The 16,258-nt window shown below is 35.9% G+C and overlaps 1 protein-coding gene across 1 annotated transcript in view; it reads left to right on the top strand.

Moving 5' to 3' along the window:
• Window positions 1-15,944, top strand: part of ADGRL4 (adhesion G protein-coupled receptor L4) — a 144,167-nt gene extending 128,223 nt beyond the window's left edge. The window contains exons 13-15 of the mRNA XM_069595650.1: window positions 11,000-11,091; window positions 12,455-12,623; window positions 12,984-15,944. Coding sequence (XP_069451751.1) covers window positions 11,000-11,091; window positions 12,455-12,623; window positions 12,984-13,046 — 324 coding nt within the window. The 3' untranslated portion in view covers window positions 13,047-15,944. The remainder of the gene's footprint in view (window positions 1-10,999; window positions 11,092-12,454; window positions 12,624-12,983) is intronic.
• The last annotated feature ends 314 nt before the right edge of the window (window positions 15,945-16,258 follow it).

The raw sequence follows: 16,258 nt of genomic DNA, 5'->3' as shown, positions 1-16,258 counted from the left end.
TGTTTCACTTTGAACCAGGTATTTAACTTCCCTATGCTTCTGTTGCCATAAATGTGAAATACATGTAATGATACAGATCTTACTCAACTTACAGTGGGGTTATGGCTCGACTAAATGCATGTACACCCGTGGTGGATTCACGTCAATGTATGGCAAAACCAATACAGTATTGTAAAGTAAAATAAAGTAAAAATTTAAAAAAAATAAAAAAATAAACCCCATGTATTAGATACATGTAGAAATGCTAACTTTAAGAACATCATAGCTAAGCCTAGCCTACCTTAAACATGCTCAGAATTATTATGTTAGCCTAAAGTTGAGCAAATCTTTTAACACAAAGCCTGTTGTGTAAGAAAGTATTGAATATCTCATGTAATTTCTTGAATACTGAAAGAGAAAAACTGAGTGGTTGTATGGGTACAGATATTTGTCAGTGTCCTGGTTGTTTACCCTGGCGACCGTGGGGCTGACTGGGAGCTGAGGCTCGCTGCCCCCCACCCAGCATCAAGAGAGTACCATACCACATATAACAAGACTGGGAAAAATCAAAATTCAAAATTTGAAATACAGTTTCTACTGAATGCATATCACTTTCCCACCACTGTAAAGTCAAGAAATCCTAAATCAAAAATGAGGGACTCTCTGTAATGATAATATTAAGAAGAATAAATACTTATCCTATAAAGTTCATATCAGGGTTAAATAAATGAATAAATAAAGAAGGCTGAGAATAGTGTGTCTGGCACATAGAAAACACTCAATAAATATTAGTATAATTTTTTTTAACGATCTGAGTCTCTGTTTTGGATATTGAGTATATGAAAAATGGTAGAACAATTCATCCAGTTGTATACCCAAGAAGTAAAGGCCTGTTGGGAGAGTATTGCTGTGTTTTAAAGTGTATATCTTAAGAGATTGTCAAGTATCAGGGATATTGTTAATGTTGTTCAGTTGCTAAGTCATGTCCGACTCTTTGCGACCCTATGAACTTCAGCAGGCTGACTGGCTTCCCTGTCCTCTGCTATCTCCTGGAGTTTGCTCAAGTTCATGTCCATTAATACACTGTTAATATCCCAGAATAATCTGTGAGGGATACTCTCCTCTTTGGATATTTAAAACCTACTTAAATATACTGTATTTTCAGATTCTTGCAGATGTTTCAGTATATTTCAGATTGCTGAATATTCTTTTCCTATAGTTATAAACTGCACTCCCATTTCTCCATAGTTTGCTCTCTCACGTGCCAGGCGTTAGCCTCAGGAGAGGATATTCTAGATATTCCCAAAGCTGCTCAATACTGAGCCTAGGGAATATTTTAAAAAGATGAGGCTTGTGATGCTGGGAAAGAAATGTCTCCTAGCAGTGTCATGAAGCTAATGTAGGGGAAGTTAGTCCACTCCACAGTTCTAATAAAAGATCAACAAACTCATTGGCATCACAAATTCTGTGTTTCCTCCAAGTTTATACTAATGCAATTTATCATCTAAACTTTGAAAAATTCATTTCTATTACTGACCAGGGTTCTTGGCCTCCTTAATCAGTAGAAATTGATCACAGACCAGACAAGAAATTCAAACAAAGCTTTATTGGAGACCCTGCTGCAGCGGGGGGTTGGGGGGGTGGCGAGAACAAGCAACAGGTGTCCTTGCCCGCTTGCTCCCTGAGAGGATGAACTTGTTCCATATATGGGGTGAGGGTAGGGATGTGTTCTGGGGTCAGGCCACAAGGATGGCTTAGGTGGCTTGCCCACCACTTAGGTGGTGTTGTGTGCAGGGGGCATGTGCAGTACCCTGCTTTTGCTCCTGAGCCCTGCTTTTGCTCCAGGTTCTTCAAAAGTGATAGTTGAGTTTATTGGTCTCTCTGTATCTTTTGTCCAGAATCGGCCACACTTAATTTTAGTCCCACATAGTTTCTTTGTATTTTGTTGCTTGAGGAGGGGTGTGTTCAGGTGCATTCATTGCTGCACTGCACTAAAGTTCTCAGGGTTCAGCTTGTCTTACGACTATTACTTTATTAGCAAAAGGTGTTTAACTAGTGCGTGCTGCAATTCATGGGGTTGCAAAGAGTCGGATACGACTGAGCGACTGAACTGAACTGATCTGAACCCAATCAATTGCTTCCTGGCACAGCTTCATCACGCAGATCTTGGGATTTCCAGAGGGAGTTCTGCCAAGCCTGCGTGTATTCTTTACTGGGCTCAAACATTTTAAATGTGCTTTCAGCCGCTATATGCCTTCAGGTCTTTCTCATAGTGTTGCCAGATTAGTAAATAAAAATAGGATTCCAGTTAAATTCGAATTTCAGAAAAATGACAATGTAATTTTATCAGGGTATTTTATCAGTCTCAGTACATTCACACATGTTCAGGTTCCACAGTGGTTGCAATATCTGAAAATTCACCCCCTCCTCCTTTGAGATCTCTTTTCAAACAATTATAGATCAGCCTTCATTGAAAGGATAATGTCCTTGGGGTTTTCTACTATGAAGTCAGTGTCCTCAGATTATAAAAAAAGATCAGATGAGAGAATAATTTGGAAGCTATGAAATGAGAATTGTCATACAAACCACAGAATGCTCATGTGCTTTGACTTTCAGATAAACAACAAATTATTTTTTAAGTATATTCTCAATGTTGTATGGAATACACTTACACTAAAAAATTACATTGTCATTTTTCTGAAATTCAAATTTAACTGGCATCCTATATTTTTATTTACTAATCTGGCCACACTATGAGAAAGACCTATAAAGGTAGGTATCAATGTTATGATGAAGAAAATTTGACAAGTACTTGAAAGTATTGACCATTTATGATTTGCTGAAAAGGAAGTAATTTACAAGTTATAACTTGGCTTGATCTTTTTACTTTAGGAAACACAGAGACAGATTTCACAAATAATAAATGTTTTCATATAATTGACTACCCACAAAATATCTAGAACATCAATAATAAATATGAGTTATTGATACATTAGCATTGGTTTTAAGCTGGATTTAAAATTTTTATTTTAAAAATAAATACTGTAACTATGTGGGATTTAATATCTATATCAAGGTAATCAGTGATAGTAAACTAACACAGGGTGTTTTACTGATGCTATAATAACAAATTATTACAAACTTCTTGGCCACGAATCTGTGAGTTCACAGTAGGGGAGGTCAGAGGTCTGCAAACAGAGAGGCTCAATTGACTCCTCTGCTCAGAGACTCACTGGGCTAAAAACAACACAAAAGCCATCATGGAAACTTTAGGGGAGAATTTATTTCTGTGCTTATTCAGATTGTTGGCCAAATTCAGCTTCATGCAATTTGATTTCTTTGCTGACTTTTGGACAGATGTCAGACTTCATTTCAGAGAAGGCAGTGGCAACCCACTCCAGTGCTCTTGCCTGGAAAATTCCATGGGCAGAGGAGCCTGGTAGGCTGCAGTCCATGGGGTCACAAAGAGTCAGACAAGACTGAGCGACTTCACTTTCACTTTTCACTGCATGCATTGGAGAAGGAAATGGCAACCCACTCCAGTGTTCTTGCCTGGAGAATCCAGGGACGGGGGAGCCTGGTGGGCTTCCGTTTATGGGGCGCACAGAGTCGGACACGATTGAAGCAACAGCAGCAGCAGCAGACTCCATTTGTGGAGGCTCCCACATTTCCTGCCTCATGGCCCACTTGGTCTTCTCTGCTTTCTGACCTTCACTTCTGCCCCATCTCTCCTGCCTTCTGCAGCATCTCTCTGCTGGCTCTCTTTTGCCTTCCTTTTTGGTTAAGGGCTCACATGTTGACATTGAGCCCTTTTTGATCCAGGATAACTTTCTTATCCTAAAGTCTATAACCTTAATTCTATCTGTAAAATCCCTTTTGCTGTACTCAGGGTTCCAGATGTTAGGGTGTAGACATTTTTTTGGAGGGGCATATTATTCCACTTATCACATAACCCAGTACTATGTGAATATCCTGTAACTAAGGCATGTAATTAAGGCATGAGCTTCCTCGTAGCTCAGTCGGTAAAGAATCTGCCTGCAATTCCAGAGACCTGGATTTGATTCCTGAATCAGGAAGATACCCTGTAGAAGGAAATGGCAACCCACTCCAGTATTCTTGCCTAGAGAATCCCATGGACAGAGGAGCCTGACAGGCTACAGTCCATGGGGTCGCAAGAGTCGGACATGAATTAGCAACTAACCCATCCCCCTGCAAGACATGTAAAAGAGCAATTCCAAAATTTTTTTTTTTAAAGAAAATCAGAAGATCAAACTCTCAGCACTTAATTCCAATCTAGCTAATAGATTTTTTGTATTAATATATTATCTTTTCATTTTAAAGCTTAAATTAAGAACTACTTAGCCATCTCTGCAGTGGTCTAAGGATTGAGAATGGGTCTTCTTTTTTTATAGCCTCTTGGTAAGCCAGTAAAAAGCACCTTTCGTCCATAGCAGAAGCAGTTTTGTTCTAGTCCAGTTAATTTAAAGGTAATAAAACTATCTGAAGGGATATTATGGTTGTGATCATGACACATTCTTAAATGAACCAGATCACATTTGATATATGTGAAAAATTAAAGCATAGGACTAAAAGTGCTGTAAGAGAAATTTTCTCATTTTTTCTGGTGAGATCTGACATCAGCATATAGATGGCTTCATCAATTATTGAGAAAAAGACTAAGAAAGAGAAAAAAATGACTGATTGGAATGCTTCATTTTGAAGTCTGAGTTTGAAGCTCTTGGGTTGAATGTACCCTGTTAGCCTTAATCTTTAAGAATTAGCAGCTGCTCTCTCACCAATGCATCTATTTAAATTTCTAGTTAAAAAAAAAAAAAAACCTAACCCACTTAAAAAAATTTAATGCTTTCTGTCAAACATCAGAGTATGTGTGCCAAACTTTAAATTAATTGCATGTATCAATAAGCTGAAGAAACAGATATCTGTATAGATAAATATCACTTAAGATGAAGCAAAGGAAATTATTTTGAAAGATTTTTTTCCACAGCTATTTTTATTCTTTTCTGCACTCTGTATTCTAAAGTATAGCAGTGAATTTCACAGTTCTTATATTTACCATGTAGTGTCCTTGTTTTGTTTATTCCTAGAAAAGTATTGTGGACTCCTGGTTGATAAGTTAAAACTATGTTTTAAAAATTGAGACAGAAATGATAATGAATGACTGTTAATTTGCAAGTCATTAATTAGCCCCTTTGCTTTTGTGATGCTAGCATTAGAGATAAATAATAAAGGAACAACAGCTCTTAAAATCGGCACACATAGGTAAACAGTAATGAGCAAAAGTGTGAATCATTTTAAAGGGTCTATTTTCCTAATTAAGGTTAACAGTAATTGTTTCCATTATATTTTTAAAGACTTGCCTGGTGGCTCAGATGGTAAAGAATCTGCCTGCAATGCAGGAGACCTGGGTTCCATGCCTGAGTTGAGAAGATCCCCTGAAGGAGGGCATGGCAACCCACTCCAGTATCCTTTTCTGGAGAATCCCCATGGACAGAGGAGCCTGGAAGGCTACAATCCATGTGGTCACAAAGAGTCAGACACAACTGAGCGACTAAGAACAATACATTATATTTTAAAGCTTTACTGAAGCATTCAAGTTTGTTATTATTGACAGTGTTAATAGTATCTTTCCAATTATTTAATCTAAAATATAGATGTTTCTCTATAAATTTTCAAAATAATTACTTCTGGAATAATTGCCAACTATTTCTTGTTATTAGAAATGTTTTTTTTTAATTCTATATAATCTTGTTCTGAGTATTGTTTTTATCACATCTCACACGGTTCATGCTTATTTAACAAAATATTCCCTCCCAGAAGATACTTTCAGGACCATGTAAACATGCATAGAGTTTCAACTTAATTTCCACCTCTTAGTAAATGAACTCCTGTGTCTCTGCTGCTGCTAAGTCATCGTGTCCGACTCTGTGTGATCCCATAGATGGCAGCCCACCAGGCTCCCCCGTCCCTGGGATTCTCCAGGCAAGAACACTGGAGTGGGTTGCCACTTCCTTCTTCAATGCATGGAAGTGAAAAGTGAAAGTGAAGTCGCTCAGTCGTGTCTGACTCTTAACGACCCCATGGACTGCAGCCTACCAGGCTCCTCTGCCCATGGAATTTTCCAGGCAAGAGCACTGGAGTTGGTTGCCATTGCATGTGCCTTTAGGTGATACTAATTCTTAACTCTATTAGAAAAAGAATTTAAAGTAGCTTATGTATTTATGAATAAAAAGAGAATAAGGCAGTGTAAAAGGAATAAATGTAGGTTTTTCCAGTTATCCCAAATTTGCTGAAAATTATAATATGACCTTGGATTTGGCTTTGAGTTTTGTCAAGGAAAAAGATATTCTGACACTTGTTAAAATGGTAAGTAAGACTTCATTCAGGACTATTGTGATAGGTGTCAAAACTATCAATATAGAAGGGATTAAGAACAACTCTGAATACTATAAGAACAACCAGGGATTTATAGCCTGAGAACAGGTTATGTGTGGGGGTTGTGGATGGAAAATTACTAAGACATCAAATGTAGGGAGAATTCTTGCTAAACTTATTTTAAGAGCTTTCTTGCTGAATGGCAGTCCAGGGTGATCAGATATCAATGATGGGAGATGAAAAATTTGATTAAACGTTGAAAGTGATCACATATCAAGGGGGGAGGGGGAAATCCTCTGTAAGCTGACTCGACAGAATTCCTGCTAAAACTAGACACTGCAAAAATGGCACTGAGGCCCAGGGTCAAGGCCTGAATGAGAAGAGGGCTCATAGAAACGTGACTATAGTTTAGTTAAGGAAAGTTTTTGTCACTTTCCTACTGATGAAAGCCAGGGAAGAACATGTCAGCATACAGAATTGGCACTGTCCAAACCAGTAAAAAATACCATCATGCTCTGCATTTCCATGCAGTTGAACTCAGATTTGATTTTATCATTTGGGCTTCAGTTTTTCACAAAGCTACCCTGGGAGTCTGTAGGTAGGTGAGTAGTGTTAAACAGAGGTGGTGAGGTAATGAGCCAAGGGGATATCTAAGGGTCCTGCAAGGACAGTGACCTGAAGGCATGCTTTGTGTGCTGGAGGAAGAACAGAGAACCCAATGTGAGTGGAGTGAACTGATCAAAGCAGAGAGAAGTAGAATTTGAAGGAAGAAATATATCATTTCAGACCTTGTTGGGAGATTTTCAGGTTTAACTCTAATAGCAACCTATGGGAGGGGTCAGACTAAAGAAATGATCTGACGTACATTTTATTAAAAGGTCAATCTTTCTTCTGTAACGAGAAAAGACTGTAGGAAGGCAAGGACGCAAGCAGAGAGACCAATTAGGAAGCTTTAGCCCAGGAGAGGGATGACGGTGTCCTCTTCCAGAGGGAAATGTAAAGACGTTATGCGGTGGTCATATTCCAAATATGTTTTGAAGGTAAAGATGAAAGATTTGTTGATGAATAAACTTGATTACTGCTAAAAAACGAGATATAAGTTGGTAAAGTTTACAGCAAAAATGGATTCTTTAGGAGAATAGTAGTTTAATTTTTGACATTTTAATTCATCATGTCCATTGGATTTCCAAGTGAAAAAGTCAGAGCCTAAGGATCTTATTTGAATCCACTGAGTCTGAGCAAGTAAGTATACGTAGATAGGTCCAGTGACTGAGATCCAGACAAACCACTTATTTTCTCTGTGTTGTACTCTTTTGGCCACTCAAGACTGGCCTAGAAATCATGCATTAGAGTGTCATCCCTGTCCTTCTCTACTCTGCAAACAACTGCATGGCCCTTCCTGAATAGAATTGTACACGCCTGTTGACTGGCCATCTCCCCTATTACACTGCAAGTTTCTTTTGGAAAGGGACTATAGTGCATAAGTGATTCTTGAGTGAAAGAATAAAAAACCTTTGCCTTCAAGATAAAATCTAAGTACTCTTTATCTCTTTCTGTCTTGCCTCCTGCTCCTCTTCCCGTTGTTTTCCTTAAAGACATACCACATTCTTGACTCTTTTAGGTCTCATGGCTTTTTTAAAATGCCATTTTCTATCATGAAATGCCTTTCTCCCTCATTTCTGATCAAGTCCTGGTTTAAATGCTAAATGTACCCAGCCCTCACCACTATACCAGACACTTCAGTTCAGTTCAGTCGCTCAGTCATGTCTGACTCTTTGCGACCCCATGAATTGCAGCACGCCAGGCCTCCCTGTCCATCACCAACTCCCGGAGTTCACTCAAACTCAACGTCCATCGAGTCAGCGATGCCATCCAGCCATCTCATCCTCTGTCATCCCCTTCTCCTCCTCCCCCCAATCCCTCCCAGCATCAAGAGTATTTTCCAATGAGTCAACTCTTTGCATAAGGTGGCCAAAGTACTGGAGTTTCAGTGGACCTTTTATAAGATGTTTTAAATACATGCAAATAAAATGCTCCATATACTTTCATTGTTGAGTAGTCGATAAGTTATGTCCTACTCTTTTGAGACCCCATGGACTGTAGCCCACCAGGATCCTCTGTCCATGGGATTTCCCAGGCCAGAACACTGGAGTGGGTTGTCATTTCCTCCTGCAAGGAGTCTTTCCAACTCAGGGATTGAAGCTACATCTCCGGTTTCTCCTATATTGGCAGGCAGATTTTTTACCACTGAGCAACTGGTATTGTCATCAAATGTGAATAATACAATGTATTTCTGATTGTTTTCATTGCATAAAACCATAACACTTTTTTGATAAAAATGCTTTAACCTGTTTTATCTTACAACTGGGAAAATATGTTTATGGACTAAGAATCAGTCTCCTGTTTCTATAGTAGCACCTATTTTATGTGTAAACATTTTCCCTTTTATGTAGAAAACATGTACTTTCCATAACTAGATCACCCATAGAGAATGTTCCATTTTATTCTTCATTATTTTAGCATATGATGTAAAAGCATATCCAAAATGCATATGCATTTGTGAGAAACCATAAGAGCAACTGCTTTCCAAATGTGTTTTATCAAAATTAGAATTTTAAGAAACTCTAATAAAGATTATAAATGTTAACCACTAACTTTCATTGGTGAAAAATCACTTTAAAATTTAATGTTATTTTATCTTACAACTCTTCTTTTGTTGAGATAAGTTCAATATAAACACCTCATAAAATTCTCTGAAGATTTCAAACTAATAATGTTTTGAGTATATTATTTATACTAACCAAATTTTAATACTTTTCCTTATTTTAAAAAATGTATAAAATTAAATACAACTGTTCCCAAATTTATTTAAAGAAGCTGTAGCTATAGAAATCTAGAAAATACTAAACATCTCTCTTTCGTAAGTAGCAAAGACTATTTGTGAAATTAATATTAAATTGTCATTCAATGTAATTGTTTGAGCATGTAACAGAGCATGAAACTTGTCAACTGAATCAATTTAAATATATTTTATCTCTCCTCTACAATTGCTGAATTCTTTTATTTGCATGGGCTCCTTACTTAATAAGAATTTATTAATCATATAATTGGAAGCAATAAATATTTGGAAGCAGGAGAAGGGACTAGATCCATATTCCTCTTAAGAGTTTCTCTCAAGAACCTCTCCATGGAGACATGACAATATGAAATTATCTGATCTATTATTTTATATTGCTTTTGAATCAGTAACTAATAAATACCATTTTCAGTGCTGTGTTTGTGCTCAATTGCTCAGTTTTGTCCTACTCTTTCTGACCCTTTGGACTGTACCCTGCCACCTCCTCTGTCCATGAGATTTTCCAGACAAGAATGCTGGAGTGGGTTGCCATTTCCTCCTCCAGGAGATCTTCCTGTGGCTCCTGCATTGCAGGTGGATTCTTTACCACTGAGCCTTCGAGGAAACCCCTATGATTTTCAAAAGCTATGTAAAATTTTTAGAATATGGAAGAAAAAACATAATTTTTCTATGTTTCTGAAATACTAGTATAACAATTAGCCAAAAAATTAGAATACTTCACTTTGCTACTGCTGTTATAAAATGCTTTTGAAAAATCTGTTTGGGTTAATAAAGTATATTCAATAGAAGATTAATCTACAAATTATTTTTATAATTTTAATATTTCACATTATTAGTATGCTTTTGTTTAAAAAAATATACATTTAAAATATATCCCTCAAGCATCCAATATAAATAAATTTATATTTAAAAATAAATGAAAATAAAATATATCCCTCAATTAATCCTGACACTGTAAATATGGCTTACAAATCACCAAGAATACAGGAAAAGGAAAAAAAAGAAATGGAAATTTTTCATAATAAAGTCATTTTAGAAGGGGTAAAAATTCTCTGCATTCTGTATAACCAATACTCGGGAATATAGATAATAGAATATAAATATTTATCAGTAAAATGTATATGTCTTCAAACAAACATATTTCATTGAAACATTCATTTTGAAAGTTTATGAGGTTAAATTTAGGAAAATTAAATCTCAGCATAATATTAAAAGAGATAGCTAAAGGAACCATACAAAACAAAGTTTATTCAAACTTTTTATAGTGATAGAACTTGAGAGTGTTTTTTCTAATTTCCTTTCAAATTCTCTTTTCCAGTTAAAATTTTCAAAGGATTGACAGAATTATCACTAAAACTTTTCAAAGAAATAGCACACAATTTAATGAACAAAAATTTGATTTCTCAAACATTCATTAAGTTTTTCAAGCCAAAATTTATCTTAATATGTATATTAACTATATTATTGGCAGAAGATGATATTCATCAATCTGTAGACATGATTGCAACATCTGAAGAAATTCTTGAACAGGTGCTTAATACAATCTGGTGAATTGTACTACTATGATTTGTACTGACAATTTTCAGTGGTATTGTAAAGATCAACACATCTTTGTTTGCATACGTCTATCAGAGGATTTGTACTTCTTAATATACATAAAAATGCCATGGTTTGCTGGTTTTTATTTATTTTATATCTTTGACACGTGTTTATTTTATTTATATGTATCTAGTTTGTTATGAAAATTATCTCTTGAAATTATTTTCTCAGGTTAATCTCTTGGCATTTGGAGTTATCATATACAAAGTTTTTCGTCACACTGCGGGGTTGAAACCAGAAGTTAGTTGCTATGAGAACATAAGGTAAGCATTTCTTCAATTGTATTTTCTTTAGCAATTCAAAGCTTTAGTAACTTAAAGTGCAAATAATTTTTGGAAGTCAGTTTTTAAATTATTTTTTCACATTTTCTCCCATCATATTTAAAATAGTTACTGCTAAATAGCACTTAATATATTTAATAAGCCTGTAATCACCACAGATCAAATGGTAAGTAATCTTTTTTGAACATACTCCCTTTTGGGAAAAAAAAAAAAAGAAAAAGATAATGACTACATTTTAAGATAAAAGCCAGCCTTAAGATCTTCTCAAAGCAGTTCTCAGAGCTTAGTAGCTGTGTTTCTTTCTTGTGATTCCTAGTTTGCATGCTGCCATGAGTTTTCCTCACCTCCTGCCCTTTAAAACTGATTTATTGAGATCTTGAAAGTGGTTTGTTCAGGAAAAACTGCAGTGTACTGTAGGGAACATTAGAAACAACTGACATTTGGGTCGCTTGGGAACACTTCTGTAGTTTCAATATCTTGCACAAGATTTATAGTTAGAATTTAGCAAATGTTTGATTACTTTATTTTACTCCTCACCATTCATAGTAACATGTAAGTTGCTGGTTTTAGTAAAGTTGAAAATGACTTATTTTCTGTGGTACACTGCAAAAATATCTTCTGCAGTAAAGAATGATTGCACTAAGAATGAATGAGAAAATAAGCATCAGTTGCCTAATTTTCAAGGCAGTATCCTCAGTGAGCTGGATTGAATGTTTTACCAAAACTCAGAGGCAGTAAGTTGAAAATATGTAAGAGAGTATGTTCCTGTGTTTTGTTTTGTTTTGTTTTGTTTTTCAAGAAATCAGCATTCTAACATGAATTTACTTTGAAGTAACTGTATTGGAAACCCCTCCCCCCCAAATTGTTGTTTTATATCTTACATGTTCTTCTCTACTGAGCCTAAAAGGAAAGCAGAAGCTTCCTTTGATGTCCTGCCTATGTGCTGACCTAAATCCACATGGTATATTTTTCAAGGTTTCTTAGGGAGACTACTTCCTAACAGCTATATGTCTTAGCTCCAGGAGTTCCTGCAACATTGATTTTGAAATCAAAGCATACACACTATAGTACACCAGATGAGCATATTTTAAGATTAAGGAAATTTCTCAAAACTACCAGATTTTAATAATGCTGCCTTGAATTTGGACACATGTCTCAGCCACAGTGCACTAGTATACCCTAGCCTGTCCCATGTAACTATGGCACAGTTTATCAGTTTCAAAATTCTTGTTGGTCTTTACCAAAGATTTCTGGGTTATTCCAACTGCCTACAAAATTTAAGGGATTTGAGGATGTGTTAAGTCTTCACAGCTTTCTCAGCTGGAGCATTGCAAATTTCTTCTAGGTCTTGTGCCCGAGGAGCTCTTGCCCTCCTCTTCCTCCTTGGCACCACCTGGATCTTTGGCGTTCTCCATGTTGTGCATGCATCGGTGGTGACAGCTTATCTCTTCACCGTCAGCAATGCTTTCCAGGGGATGTTCATCTTCTTATTCTTGTGTATCTTATCTAGAAAGGTAAATGATTTGTTACTCTTGTCAACCTTCTAGTATAGATATGTAGCATCAGTGAACAAATTGATAAAAATTCTCATTTTCATAAATTTATGACTTGTGCCTTTATTGCCTAAATGCAGTACATCTTAGCATTGAAATAATCAGAACACCTGTTGTTTGTAGCAAAATGTGCTTTTAAAAACTTGCTAGTAGGAATATAAATAATACAGCTTACACTCACTTGAGTGTGTTCTGACATATAATCAGAAAGCAACAATAATTTATAAACCAAATATAAGTTTAATGTGATTTGAAAATAAATTGATGTGATTGTTGCAATTATGTTTCACATTTCTTACTTTATTTTTTTCTCTTTTTTAGATCCAAGAAGAATATTATAGATTATTCAAAAATGTCCCTTGTTGTTTCGGATGTTTGAGGTAAACAGAACTATAGATGGTTATTGTTATGCAGAAATAAAAATGCCTAGCTGTGGATGGCCAATGTATAAATATGATTCAAACAAATTGTCCAATTATTAATTACAAGATAATCAAATATTTTAAATCCATTTTTCTGTTTACTGTGTAGGAACTGTAGATAATACAAAATAAATTTATGTACCATATAGCTATAGTAAGCTTTTCTACATGACTTACTTAGCTGTGTCAAAAATAGTATTGCAGATATTTGGAAAGTAATTAGTTTTTCCGAATGATATCACTGCACCCAAGGAAAGATTTTCTTTCTAACACAAAAAAAACGTATGACTGTCCTGAAGGAAACCCACTGGCTTGATATTATTGTGACTCGTGTTGCCTTTGAAACTAGTCCTCTATCACCTTGGTAATGAGCTCTTACAGAAAGTAAAACATAAGAGAATGAAGGGGTAGAATATGAAACAGTAAAAAGAGAGTGAATGTTATAACAATGAGATGTATTTTGAGCAGACTTGGTGTTTTGTAAACTAGATGAGAATTGAATAAGCACATCTTACAATTCCATGAGTTGTTCTGAACTTCAAGTTTTACTGAAACAACTTGTACCTGTTACATCAATTTTCTATTCCAATAGAAAACACAAAACTTCACAAAAGGAAAAACTAAACATTTCTGTTCTGTTTTTATGTTAATATTAGAATGAAGTATATGCTCTTTCTATACTTATTTCACAGATTGTGACTTCAAATGCTTATTCAGTAGTACATAAATGTGTCAGAATATAATATTGTTCATGCCTGTAAATGTAAAAATCATGTATATAAACCTGAAGTACTCTATTCCATAACCTTTCAGTGCAGTGAAAAATACTGTATCTCATTAGACTCATATATTTGAGTTCTTTATTTTTTTTATTTTAGAAATATTATGGTTCACATTGCAATATTCCCTTTTAACTTACTATTTTTAAAAGGGCACTGTAAATATGAAAGTATTCATAAAGTGAATTGCTATTTTTTTCTGTTCAGAAAAGTACACATTAAAAATGTTATTTATAACAAAGAGATCATTGAGAACTGACTGTATAAACTTCCACAAAGAATATATTTTCTGACAGTTTTCCACTAGTAAAATATATCTCCTAAAATGTAAGTCTTCTACCTTCCAATCTTCAAATTAAAATATAGAAGCAGGGATTTTATTTCAAAATATATGTAATTGGTCTGCACTTACCTGTAAAAGTATGCCAATACACCAAATGTTGAGATTTTAACTTAATTTCTCCAGCTGTTAAAATGAAGTCTGTCAAATCTTGCTCTAACAAATAAAATGTTATCTAAATGAATCCTTCTACTGCTTGGCTGAGTCATTTCTCAAGAAAGATAAGCTACCTGCCAATGTCTTAAACATTTTTAGAAGATCTGTGATAATAACTTTTTATTTGATCTTTTGATCTCTTATATGGTTAGCCTATAACCTGTTGTTATCATTATAATTATCGCTATAGGACAGTGCTATTGGAATAGGATACTGAAAAAGTAATCAGTTCAATCAGTGTATACAAATTATGTGTCGTGGACAGAATAATGGCCCTCCCAAAATGCTCCCATCCTAATCTTTAGAATACATGAATATGTTAGGTTACATGGAGAGAAGAATTAACCAGCTAATAGCTATCAGCTAATCTTGGCATGAGGAAATTATCCTGGATTATCCAAGTGGGCCCCATGTAATTACAAGGTTCCTTATAAACGAAAGATAGAGAGAGGCAGAAGCAATGCAACATGAGACGTCCTCAGCCGCACATTGCTGGCTTGGGAAATGGAAACAGTCCAGGAGCCACAATATGCAGGCAGGCAGCATATAAACTGAAAAAGGCAAGAACAAGGACTCTCCCCTAGATCTTCTAGAAGGAAGGCAGCTCTGGTGAACCTTCATTTTAGCCTGGAGAAACTCAGTTCCAACTTCTAATCTCCAGAACTGTAAAATAATAAATGCCACTCAATAACATCCATTGTCACAAGTGCTTGATTTATCATCAATGAAGAGCAGATATAATTCAGAGAGGCTATGAAACAGGAAAACAAAAGTGAAGGTCTACATTGGGTTTATTTTTGTTTATATCCTAGGAATAAATGTGCTGCTTGTGAATCAAATAAAAAGAAAATAATAAATGTATATTATTTTAAGCCACCAAGTTTGTTGATAATTTTCATAATTTTTTCAAAGCAACTATAGGGAGCTAATATTATGGAAATATGTATGTGATGACATCTGTAGAGCTAAGCAAGTATTTATATCATTAGAAAAACCTTAAATTCTGTATCTTGTTTTCATAACCCTGTCATAGACATCACTGGATGAAGCTTCTGTCCTTTAGCATGAGATTTCATATCTGCTTGCTTACCTTTTTATTAGATAAGTAAGGATCTCTCCTTGGACTGCAAGGAGATCCAACCAGTCCATTCTAAAGGAGATCAGCCCTGGGTGTTCTTTAGAAGGAATGATGCTAAAGCTGAAACTCCAGTACTTTGGCCACCTTATGCAAAGAGTTGACTCATTGGAAAAGACTCTGATGCTGGGAGGGATTGGGGCCAGGAGGAGAAGGGGATGACAGAGGATGAGATGGCTGGATGGCATCACTGACTCGATGGACGTGAGTTTGAGTGAACTCCGGGAGTTGGTGATGGACAGGGAGGCCTGGCGTGCTGTGATTCATGAGGTCTCAAAGAGTAGGACAGGACTGAGCGACTGAATTGAACTGAACTGAACTAAAGGATCTCTCTTTTTTGTTGTTAAATGGGTGTGTGCACATGTATACATGTATGTTCATTGCATTAAATGCCTCCTAGCATTTGCCCCCTGATTTTATAATCCAAAATAAAAATGATTCAAAAAAGTTTTTCACTGTGCTCAGTTTTTAAAAATACAAACTTGAACATTACAATGACAGGAATGTGTTAAGATGTTGAATTCAAAAGGACATACAAAGGACATACAATAGTACACACAACTGCTGGCAACACACTTTGGACTTGCAGTGAAGCCCTGTCCCCTGAGGCCCAGTAGCTCAGCCTCAGCAGGACCCAGGGTGACCCGCTGTCAGAGGCCTCACCCTTATCCCAGAGCGACACTGTCCCATCTCGTGGACATCCCCCATGCCTCCAGATTCCCACACACCACATGCTTAATTAACATGAAAAAACTTTAAAAGCA

The sequence above is a fragment of the Ovis canadensis genome, chromosome 1 (assembly GCF_042477335.2).
Source record: "Ovis canadensis isolate MfBH-ARS-UI-01 breed Bighorn chromosome 1, ARS-UI_OviCan_v2, whole genome shotgun sequence".
Classification (NCBI taxonomy): domain Eukaryota; kingdom Metazoa; phylum Chordata; class Mammalia; order Artiodactyla; family Bovidae; genus Ovis; species Ovis canadensis.
The sequence above is the reverse complement of the archived record's forward strand: the minus strand, read 5'-3'. Positions and strand labels throughout refer to the sequence as shown.